Genomic DNA, 12,544 nt, shown 5'->3' with positions numbered 1-12,544 from the left:
CCACACAGCTGCCATCTGATTCCCTCCCACACAGCTGCCATCTGATTCCCTCCCACACAGCTGCCATCTGATTCCCTCCCACACAGCTGCCATCTGATTCCCTCCCACACAGCTGCCATCTGATTCCCTCCCACACTGCTGCCATCTGATTCCCTCCCACACTGCTGCCATCTGATTCCCTCCCACACTGCTGCCATCTGATTCCCTCCCACACTGCTGCCATCTGATTCCCTCCCACACTGCTGCCATCTGATTCCCTCCCACACTGCTGCCATCTGATTCCCTCCCACACAGCTGCCATCTGATTCCCTCCCACACTGCTGCCATCTGATTCCCTCCCACACTGCTGCCATCTGATTCCCTCCCACACTGCTGCCATCTGATTCCCTCCCACACTGCTGCCATCTGATTCCCTCCCACACTGCTGCCATCTGATTCCCTCCCACACTGCTGCCATCTGATTCCCTCCCACACAGCTGCCATCTGATTCCCTCCCACACAGCTGCCATCTGATTCCCTCCCACACAGCTGCCATCTGATTCCCTCCCACACTGCAGCCATCTGATTCCCTCCCACACTGCTGCCATCTGATTCCCTCCCACACTGCTGCCATCTGATTCCCTCCCACACTGCTGCCATCTGATTCCCTCCCACACAGCTGCCATCTGATTCCCTCCCACACAGCTGCCATCTGATTCCCTCCCACACAGCTGCCATCTGATTCCCTCTCACACAGCTGCCATCTGATTCCCTCCCACACAGCTGCCATCTGATTCCCTCCCACACTGCTGCCATCTGATTCCCTCCCACACTGCTGCCATCTGATTCGCTCTCACACTGCTGCCATCTGATTCCCTCCCACACTGCTGCCATCTGATTCCCTCCCACACTGCTGCCATCTGATTCCCTCCCACACTGCTGCCATCTGATTCGCTCTCACACTGCTGCCATCTGATTCGCTCTCACACTGCTGCCATCTGATTCGCTCTCACACTGCTGCCATCTGATTCCCTCCCACACTGCTGCCATCTGATTCCCTCCCACACTGCTGCCATCTGATTCGCTCTCACACAGCTGCCATCTGATTCCCTCCCACACTGCTGCCATCTGATTCGCTCCCAGACTGCTGCCATCTGATTCGCTCCCAGACTGCTGCCATCTGATTCGCTCCCAGACTGCTGCCATCTGATTCCCTCCCAGACTGCTGCCATCTGATTCCCTCCCAGACTGCTGCCATCTGATTCGCTCTCACACAGCTGCTATCTGATTCCCTCTCACACAGCTGCTATCTGATTCCCTCTCACACAGCTGCTATCTGATTCCCTCTCACACTGCTGCTATCTGATTCGCTCTCACACAGCTGCTATCTGATTCCCTCTCACACAGCTGCTATCTGATTCGCTCTCACACAGCTGCTATCTGATTCGCTCTCACACAGCTGCTATCTGATTCGCTCTCACACAGCTGCTATCTGATTCGCTCTCACACTGCTGCCATCTGATTCGCTCTCACACTGCTGCCATCTGATTCGCTCTCACACAGCTGCTATCTGATTCGCTCTCACACTGCTGCCATCTGATTCGCTCTGACACTGCTGCTATTTGAACCATTCTTACAGTGCTGCAATTTGAACATACAACATATGAATGTATCTATTTGATATATTCTCACATTGCTATTTGATACATTGCTTTTATATGATTCATGGTACAGTATATTCCATTTTAATACTTTTTTGTTGTAATAATGCAGTTTTTGTTGCATGTTACAGTTAATAAGTTAGGTTGCGTCTCATACTGATTACCGGTACACTACATACAGTAGCGGTTTACACTGTTTTCTTTACGAGTCCTTATTTATTCCTGTTTGGAAGGTCAGATGCCATGTGATAACAGCCCTGTTCCTTGCCCACAGCTCCACTTCCAATAGGCTCCATTATGTTACCCCAGGACGCACATATATATTTCTATTACTGATATCACAGAGTTCATTTTAGTATCACAGATCAAGACACAGAGGACTCAGGCAGTAACACTTCAGTATTACATTTTAGTAGCAGCGTTTGCAGACATACTTACACACGATGTATCCTTTATCAGCAGTAACAGATGAAATCACCATGGAGGGAAAAAGTGAAATCCAAATTAAATGTAGTGAACGTGGTCAGGTGAGAAGCTGGAATACTTCTCTGTTTCACTATTAGCGGAAGCTATAACTTACTTCAGGCTCTATACCTTACTATGACTGCGGGGAACAATGCAAAACATGGCTGCAAAGAGTAATGTCATAGATTACAACCCAAAAAATAACCAAAAGGGCTCCATACGTGGGGAAGGAGAGAGGGATTATACACTCACAGAGGAGGAAGGGAAGGAGAGAGAGGGATTATACAGTCACAGAGGAGGAAGGGAAGGAGAGAGAGGGATTATACAGTCACAGAGGAGGAAGGGAAGGAGAGGGGGATTATACAGTCACAGAGGAGGAAGGGAAGGAGAGGGGGATTATACAGTCACAGAGGAGGAAGGGAAGGAGAGGGGGATTATACAGTCACAGAGGAGGAAGGGAAGGAGAGAGGGATTATACAGTCACAGAGGAGGAAGGGAAGGAGAGAGGGATTATACAGTCACAGAGGAGGAAGGGAAGGAGAGAGGGATTATACAGTCACAGAGGAGGAAGGGAAGGAGAGAGGGATTATACAGTCACAGAAGAGGAAGGGAAGGAGAGGGGGATTATACAGTCACAGAGGAGGAAGGGAATGAGAGGGGGATTATACAGTCAGAGGAGGAAGGGAAGGAGAGGGATTATACAGTCACAGAGGAGGAAGGGAAGGAGAGGGGGATTATACAGTCACAGAGGAGGAAGGGAAGGAGAAGGGGATTATACAGTCACAGAGGAGGAAGGGAAGGAGAGAGGGATTATACAGTCACAGAGGAGGAAGGGAAGGAGATAGGGATTATACAGTCACAGAGGAGGAAGGGAAGGAGAGAGAGGGATTATACAGTCACAGAGGAGGAAGGGAAGGAGAGAGGGATTATACAGTCAGAGAGGAGGAAGGGAAGGAGATAGGGATTATACAGTCACAGAGGAGGAAGGGAAGGAGATAGGGATTATACAGTTACAGAGGAGGAAGGGAAGGAGAGAGGGGGATTATACAGTCACCGAGGAGGAAGGTAAGGAGAGAGAGGGATTATATAGTCACAGAGGAGGAAGGGAAGGAGAGAGGGATTATACAGTCACAGAGGAGGAAGGGAAGGAGAGAGGGGGATAATACAGTTACAGAGGAGGAAGGGAAGGAGAGAGGGGGATAATACAGTTACAGAGGAGGAAGGGAAGGAGAGAGGGGGATCATACAGTCACAGGAGAAAGGGAAGGAGAAAGTTCTAAATTATGGAAGAGGAAGGAAGATGTTAGAGGAATATAGAAGTTCTGGAGGAAGGTAGGTGAGAGAGGGATATACAGTCAGGTGCATAAATATTGGGACATTGACAGAATTTTCATATTTTGGCCTCTATTCACCACCACAATGGCTTTGAAATGAAACAAACAAGATGTGCTTTACCTGCAGACTTTCAGATTTAATTTGAGGGTAATTACATCCAAATCAGGTGAACAGTGTAGGAATTACAACGGTTTCTATATGTGCCTCTCACTTTTTAAAGGGGCCAAAAGTAGACTGTATGTAGAGGAGGAAAGGAAGCTGAAAGGGATGTACAAGTTATGGAGGAGGAAGGGTGGGTAAACCCATCTCTGTAATAACATTAGACGCCCTATAAGAATGCTCTCCTATAGCTTCAATTATGTGAATAAAATAATTAGTTGCCCAAAATGACAATTGTTCTGTGTGACTGAAGAGGCTTCCTGGCCCAGTCTTGCAGTTACCATTCATGACACAACGTGAAATAATTACACACATCCAGCTAGCCTGTCTGACCCCATTGTGATGCTTATTACACAGCTATAGCTCATGACGCTGTTGCTTGAGGGAACGTTCCACCCTGTTCTTAAATCAAGTCAAAAAGATTTATGTGCATGTTCTACAGAAGACAGAATGGTTTTACTACTTGTACAGTTACAGTATTGTCAATCCCTACCTTGTGTCCTAGTGTGGTGTGCATTTTGCCACCTTACACCAGAGATATAGTAAGTGATCTGCGGCTCCCTAGAGGTTGTAGAACTACATATCCCAGCATGATAGCTACAGCTCTACTAGAGTCGTTTTTAGTGCGAACACTAAGAGGGGTATTTAATAAGCCGTGGGGTTTATCACGTGACTAATTGCCGGCAAATATCCCAGCAGTGTGGGAACGGCAATTCAATGAAATAGCCTTTCCTGCGACGTGAAATCGGGATTCAGGCATGGAAACCCGCCGATTTCGCGTAAACTGTAGAATCAATTTTTTTTTTCCAGCGCGCAAACACCTAATTTAGTGGGGGTTTTCTTACGCAAAGTTTACCTCGCAGCTCAATGAATACCCCCAGCGCGGCAATTAGACGAACTAAATACCCCCCTTTGCAATTTATTGAATTTCAACTATAAACTCTACATATTTAGGATTTAAACATGTTGAATAAATAAAACAAACAAACCTAACACACAGCGGCAATGCAGAGGGGTCTCACACGGCTTGTCGGAGTACGTCCAACCTAATGGTGCGTTGTGTTATCATATACAGATGGAGCAGAGCTGCTGTGCCGGTCACACCAGAGTGCACCATACTCACCACATAGAAAACCGTTTTGCAGATTGGCCGGATTACGGCTTCACAATCAATCAACACAACACTGCTGCGCAAGGGAGGGGCGCGATCATTCCTGGGCAACTGTGCTCACAATAAAAGAGACCATTTGGGATAACTTACTTCTCCAGTAAGGTGAGAGCCGTGGTGGGGTTGACACGCAGGTACTTGCAGGTAGGTTGCCCGTAGTCAGCAAGGTACGTCGACCAGTCCCATTTAATGAAGAGATCCAGCAGCTGTGGATAAAGAGGAGCAGAACAGTCAGGCGGCACAGTGACATCACAGCGCTACAGGTGCTGCCGGGGATATTATTGGTCAGAGAAAGCGCTACGTACACAGAGCACGGAAGTCAGCCGGCTGCCATAGAAACACAGGGTGATCGCCGGAGGAGACGTTACCAGATGATGGGTTGGCACGCAGCAGGCATGGTGTGCAGGTGCCAGGCTGTACACATTACATGTGCCCGATAGATGACATGCCTAGCTTGGTCTCCAGTGTACAGTAATGTGCACAATGTCAGTAAGAAGACCAGAGCTACGACCAGGCTGATGTGTCCGATAGGAAGGACAAAAACAACACGTAACGCCAAGCCTTGGGTCATAGGACAGAGGTGAGCGAGGCACCTGCATATTACCGGGTCATAGGACAGAGGTAAGCGAGGCATCTGCATATTACCGGGTCATAGGACAGAGGTGAGCGAGGCACCTGCATATTACCGGGTCATAGGACAGAGGTGAGCGAGGCATCTGCATATTACCGGGTCATAGGACAGAGGTGAGCGAGGCATCTGCATATTACCGGGTCATAGGACAGAGGTGAGCGAGGCATCTGCATATTACCGGGTCATAGGACAGAGGTGAGCGAGGCATCTGCATATTACCGGGTCATAGGACAGAGGTGAGCGAGGCTTCTGCATATTACCGGGTCATAGGACAGAGGTGAGCGAGGCATCTGCATATTACCGGGTCATAGGACAGAGGTGAGCGAGGCATCTGCATATTACCGGGTCATAGGACAGAGGTGAGCGAGGCATCTGCATATTACCGGGTCATAGGACAGAGGTGAGCGAGGCATCTGCATATTACCGGGTCATAGGACAGAGGTGAGCGAGGCTTCTGCATATTACCGGGTCATAGGACAGAGGTGAGCGAGGCATCTGCATATTACCGGGTCATAGGACAGAGGTGAGCGAGGCATCTGCATATTACCGGGTCATAGGACAGAGGTGAGCGAGGCATCTGCATATTACCGGGTCATAGGACAGAGGTGAGCGAGGCATCTGCATATTACCGGGTCATAGGACAGAGGTGAGCGAGGCATCTGCATATTACCGGGTCATAGGACAGAGGTGAGCGAGGCATCTGCATATTACCGGGTCATAGGAGAGAGGTGAGCGAGGCATCTGCATATTACCGGGTCATAGGACAGAGGTGAGCGAGGCATCTGCATATTACCGGGTCATAGGACAGAGGTGAGCGAGGCATCTGCATATTACCGGGTCATAGGACAGAGGTGAGCGAGGCATCTGCATATTACCGGGTCATAGGACAGAGGTGAGCGAGGCATCTGCATATTATCGGGTCATAGGACAGAGGTGAGCGAGGCATCTTCATATTACCGGGTCATAGGACAGAGGTGAGCGAGGCATCTGCATATTACAGGTAAAATCATTAGCCAATAATATAGTTATTTAAACCAGTGTTTCTCTAAGTGGGTCCTCCTGGAACCCTAATGGAGCATACACACGTTCAGATCTGTCAGATGATCGATTTTACCAAAGATCTGAACGATTTTTGAGTGCATTAAAATGAATGGAATCGTCCAAGTCTGACTGCAAACCCATCAGATGTCATGGAGTTGTAGGACACAAGTGAAATGAGTAATAAAAGTAATCAGCAGAGCGTGTATAGGAGCGCGCCAAGAGAGCCCGCTAAGGCCAGTGATTTACCAATGCAAGAGAAGAAGAATTCTGTGTAATGGGAAATACTGGAGGTGCACACACAGCAACGTACTTCATCCCGCTGCCGTATGTCATGTCAGCATTTACAATGTCACCACCGGAATGACGACATAGCTTTTTTTTCACTAGTTTATATATTGAGAATATTAATATTATTTTATTTATATTATAAGGAAAATGACTACTAATGAACAGCAATTGGAGATCAATCTGTGTCTCGTGTGTCACTCGTCACCTCATCCCACTGCTGATCCACAGCTAATTCTTACGTTCTTTATAGCGTTACCAAACAGCAGAGCTGTAACTAGACTTCTTGGTGCCCTGTGCCAGAAAGAGCAATGGCAGACATAAGATAGTGCACCTAACAAAGTGCCATGGCCTCATGGGGAAGGGCCAGGGAAGAGATGGGGGAGGCCAGGAGATGCTGGGGATAAAAGAAGAGGAAGCTACAGGTGAGAATGATCATAAACAGGAAAACTGACAGGCCCAAACCACGCCCCCTGCCCTGCGGTGCCCTGTCCCATGGCACAGGTCGTACCACCCTAGTTACGGCCCTGCCAAACAGCGTTTATGCTTGTGAAGCCTTTCTACCTATCCAGCATCCAAATCTGCCCCCAATATAGGAGATAGATGTGTATGAGAAGGGGTCACCCAAACCCCTATCCAGCATCCAATCCTCTCCTTAATCACCCACCATGTGTGATCCTAGTTACTGAAGCCACAACTGGTGTGGGCGGTTCTGGGACCTGTAGGAAAGTGACTCTAGATGCCTTGTTTGCAGGGCCACCCACCATCTCCTCAGAAGACCAGACTGGCCACTTCCAGGCCCTGGTGATGGAGATGTAGAGACCATTAGGCACTTTAATGCATTTAATAATATGCAAAGACATTGGCTAAGCTATTAAAGCTATTTTTATACTTTCTTACACTGCAATGCAACGCCAAACTTAGCGCCATCCGTCGTTCTGTCCTTTAAGTGACGTTCTCCTTCACCATGTCCGTTAGTGGATAAGGGAACACCAGAAAACCTGTTGCGCAGGAGAAGGGGGCGCTATCCCTTCCTAACAACGCTGGGGGAAGGGAGCTGCCGTCGAAGCCTTTTGTACAGGGGACAGACACATCGGTAATGCACAATATGTAATATCACCACAGCTAAAACTATAAAGTCTATGGACTTCAATAAAATGAAAATATACTGCATTATGTAATTGGTGTCAAAGGCCCCGGATTAAAGAGACAGAAGCAATAAAAGACTGCTGGGCAGTCAATAAACCTTAATTACCGCTTCATTACATCTTGCAGCCTCCACCTTAAAATGATGCAGCTATGTACAATAACAGATGCAGGGAAGCCTCTTCTGAAAATTCCACTTAAACTTTTCACCTCTAAACTATCCACCCCCGCACCCCTCCTTAAAAAAAAAAAAAAAGTGAAATTGAACCGTGCCGGCACAAAAGTGTCACATGAGTAGGAACATTTCAGTCTGTACCTTCTGGGGAAGATTCCAATACAAAATATGCAAATACCATTAATTCTTTCGAGGCTGCTGTCTCCGCGATTCAGGGCCCATACATCAAACGTGACAGGACACACACTCAGAGAAAAATGTATTTACCAAAACCCTATTTGAGTGTGGGATTAACATAGCAGCGCTGGCCGGGCGGAGGCAGGTTCCTGTCACTCACGCTTGCAAATGTCAAAGAGCCAAACCCAGCTGGGCAGTTTTATTTCACCTCAATCTCCTAATTAGGGGCCACTAGAACTGCGTTGGCGGCGACACCCGGATGAGATAAAGAGGAGCTTGGTAACCGCACGGTGACAGATCTAGGTCATGACACGGAGCGCTTGTAGCCTGCTAGTACAATATCGCACAGGTCATACTTCAGCGCGGCTGGTTAAGATGCTTTGCTGCAATAGGACGGTCTGCTTCTCGTTCCACAATATAAACGTATCATGAGGAAAACCGGTGCTCAAAGCTATGTACATTCACCTCCCCTCGGCTGTGCGGACATGGGACCTCATTTAGAGTCGGTCGTAAGCGGCCGCTCGGTCGTACGCATCCGATGTTTCCAAACCACGCATGCATACTGTTAGTTGTGCGCATGTGCGTACGAGGCCTTGCGATCCAAAATGCTGTAGATCATACGGCTTACGTGCAGGAAGTGGCTTCCAGGAGTTGATTGACATGAAAGGCCGTTTGTGGGTGTTGACGGGGGTAGTGATCTAAAAACGCAGGCGTGAATCATCGTTTTCAGGGGCGTACATAAATTACCTGCTACGACCGACATAGAAGGCCGGAAGTAGTAAAATGTCACTCTGCGAGCAGGTTAGAGGCCTGGCTGATCGTACAGCTTGAGGTTGGGTACGTGCTCTCTCAAGCCCCAGAGTACAATCGATACTATCGAATGTTATTGATGTTAGGATTGATGTTTCTATTTTGTGCCACACAATGCAAGCAGCTAATAATCGTTTCTTATAGCTAATAACACTGCTAATTGGCTTGTAATTGATTCAGTTGTGTTTGCATTAGCGAATAATAAGAATAAATAAATTTCATGGGGATGGCTTATTCTATGTGGTGTAATTTGCGCACAACACAAGCGGCCGCAACCAGCAGAAGAAAGTTAACATACAATGACTGACAACGATTGACTCGATCGCTAACTACTATCACTCACTAGCTAGAGGAGGTGCATTGTTCACGTATGGGCGGCACTTTGGTTGCGGCCGACCGGCCGTGCGATTGCTTCCTTTTTCAGTTTCTCGGTCGTTAGACTCTGAATGAGGTCCTTAATCTGAAGCCCCTTTACGGGATCATATTGGCTGGTCTGCCAGCTTCGCGTGCCTCCTACAAGGACGTCTCCAAATGTTGGCTGCACAGGAAACGGCTGAGGAAGACATGGCGGTAAATCAGATGTACAGATGCCTCCTCATACACTATTGCTGCAAGAAGGGCTCTTTGGCGCACCAGGTTCCGAGCAACTCGGCGCCGAAAATGCGTCTTCGTCGCAATGCAGTGGAACAAAACTGCTTAAAGAAACTGCACTGATTAATTTGATATGTGACACTTCTACCTGTGTGTGTGAGGGAGTCTCAATCTGTATACTAAGTGCTATGATGCAGCGGCCGCAACTTTTATAATCGCGCCAAGTTCCGTTTCATCTCAGACTTTGCACATATGTAAAAATTAATTTCTGTGAGGTAAAAGTTGCAGCTTGGCATCTCTGGCACAGATTGAGCGGGTGTTTTGCTGTTTCTGCGTTTGCGTAGACCACGCAAATTTAAAGAAGAAGACGCTACAGTACAACGTCTCGCACCGTATTGATGCTAGCAGCACGAGGACACATCTGTATTTCCCTCCCAAACTCTGAGCATGGAAAGAAATATAAATTTGCCTCTTTGCAGACTGGTACGCTTTGTAACTCCATACCAGATCCCGCTAGACTAGTCTGTGATAGAGGGGGGGAGAGGAACTGCTCATTAACGACGCATTAACGGGCTGCAGCGGATAAGAAAATCATTTATCAGTACGTATCCGTACAGTAAATGATCAGGGAAAGACTAAAGAGATGAATGTCACCATGATGCTACACTGAGGAAGACCTGAATGACAAAAGTGGCCTTTGGAATAGTGTTCTCATTAAGTTTAATCCTGTTACACTTTTCTATATATAGGCGCTTGGTATTTAGCATCTATGTAGGACAGAGATACTGTAGTAGTAGTAGTTCCCATTTCCCGTCAGTAGCAGCGACAGCCGGGCCTCACAATGCCAATAATGCAATGTGACAGCCGACAGACTGGTCCACTCATTCCTCAGTAATGAGGCGGCCTCTCTCGGATACCGTGAGGCACACACACACAGTGACTTCGATGTCAGCGCAGAGAGCACCTGTAAATAGTTGCAGGGCGGAGGAGGTGTGTAAATACCTCGCAGCACATGCTTCAGAGGGAGGATTGGGCGCTGAGTCAGACCCCAACCGTCTGCCCTCACCTTTCCGTGAACTTCCAGTCACCCAGTACCTACTCCTGACACGTTCAGTAACCAGTTTATCGCTAGCTGACAGTGTCCTGGGACTTTCTAGCTGCTCGGGAAATAATTTACATAACAGGGAAGGAATAGGACTCTGCAGATGAGAATAAACAGACGCCGCAATCTCTGTGTCACGCTGAGTGAATGCACATGGCGACTGGACGTAACCGGCCTCTCTTCTGCAATATGTACAACCGTCAAACGCGCAAGGTGATGTTTGGGTACTGAGATAGAGAGAAGGTGTATATAGTGTACGCTGCCGGTGTCACCCCGCGCATAATATGCTCACCAGCTGATGTAAGGAATCCCGCCTCGGGTAGTATTGCGCCGATACCCGACGGTGGACGCAATGCGCATAGCTATCTCCTGGATTTCCGGGAGAAAAACCATCGTGTTCTCTTGTCCTTTGTCAGATATATGTTGGCTTTGTATATTTTACACATCTGTAGTGTCCTCTTATATGGTTACTGGCGAGATATCTGACATGTATAGGAAACAAACCTACTCCTAAATAATGTAACCAAATATATTCAGCACAGATACTGTATATATTTCTATCCTATCTCTCATTGAACATAGACGAACGCCGACCATATTGTGCCAACAGGGAGTTGTGTAACTAGGAACCAGTACCTAATGAATGTGCATATTAGTCAGGCTCCGTGAATATTAGTCTGTCCTGATGAATATGCATATTAGTCTGGCTCCATGAATATTAGTCTGGCCTGATGAATATGCATATTAGTCAGGCTCCATGAATATTAGTCGGGCCTGATGAATATGCATATTAGTCAGGCTCTGTGAATATTAGTCTGTCCTGATGAATATGCATATTAGTCAGGCTCCATGAATATTAGTCTGTCCTGATGAATATGAATATTAGTCAGGCTCCGTGAATATTAGTCTGGCCTGATGAATATGCATATTAGTCAGGCTCTGTGAATATTAGTCTGGCCTGATGAATATGCATATTAGTCAGGCTCTGTGAATATTAGTCAGGCCTGATGAATATGCATATTAGTCAGGCCTGATGAATATGCATATTAGTCAGGCTCTGTGAATATTAGTCTGGCCTGATGAATATGCATATTAGTCAGGCTCTGTGAATATTAGTCTGGCCTGCTGAATATGCATATTAGTCAGGCTCCATGAATATTAGTCAGGCCTGATGAATATGCATATTAGTCAGGCTCTGTGAAAATTAGTCTGGCTTGATGAATATGCATATTAGTCAGGCTCTGTGAATATTAGTCTGGCTTGATGAATATGCATATTAGTCAGGCTCTGTGAATATTAGTCTGGCTTGATGAATATACATATTAGTCAGGCTCCATGAATATTAGTCAGGCTCCATGAATATTAGTCTGGCTTGATGAATATGCATATTAGTCTGGCTCTGTGAATATTAGTCTGGCCTGATGAATATACATATTAGTCAGGCTCTGTGAATATTAGTCTGTCCTGATGAATATACATATTAGTCTATCCTGATGAATATGCTTATTAGTCACGCCTCATGAATATTAGTCAGCCTGTGACATCACTGGTTACTAGCATACTGGCTGCCTGAATACTGAGAAGTAGCTAGCATTGTATTAAGGCAGGAAGCCTCTTTCAAAGTCATTATAACTGTTACATTGTATTATGCTATAGAGGTCAAAGTAAATGCAGATATATGGATTACGCCCAATACACTAATTTATAAATGATGTGCTGCAGCATAGAGGAATGGCTGACACCGAATGTCTTACTTGGTTGGCTGTATTAAGAAGAAGAACTCTGCGTATTTTGTGACATCAGATAATTATGGCAGTGAC

The 12,544-nt window shown here is 46.9% G+C and overlaps 1 protein-coding gene across 1 annotated transcript in view; it reads right to left on the bottom strand.

The window, feature by feature from the left end:
- Positions 1–4,839: 4,839 nt before the first annotated feature.
- The window catches only part of LOC148431175 (exocyst complex component 6B-like), an 81,180-nt gene continuing 73,475 nt past the window's right edge, over positions 4,840–12,544 (bottom strand). Inside the window, exon 3 of the mRNA XM_088466241.1 lies at positions 4,840–4,972. Coding sequence (XP_088322367.1) covers positions 4,856–4,972 — 117 coding nt within the window. The 3' untranslated portion in view covers positions 4,840–4,855. The remainder of the gene's footprint in view (positions 4,973–12,544) is intronic.

Source organism: Taudactylus pleione, unplaced genomic scaffold (assembly GCF_031769625.1).
Source record: "Taudactylus pleione unplaced genomic scaffold, aTauple2 ptg002718l, whole genome shotgun sequence".
Lineage (NCBI taxonomy): Eukaryota > Metazoa > Chordata > Amphibia > Anura > Myobatrachidae > Taudactylus > Taudactylus pleione.
Note: the sequence above shows the minus strand (reverse complement) of the source record. Positions and strands in the feature narration are given on the sequence as shown.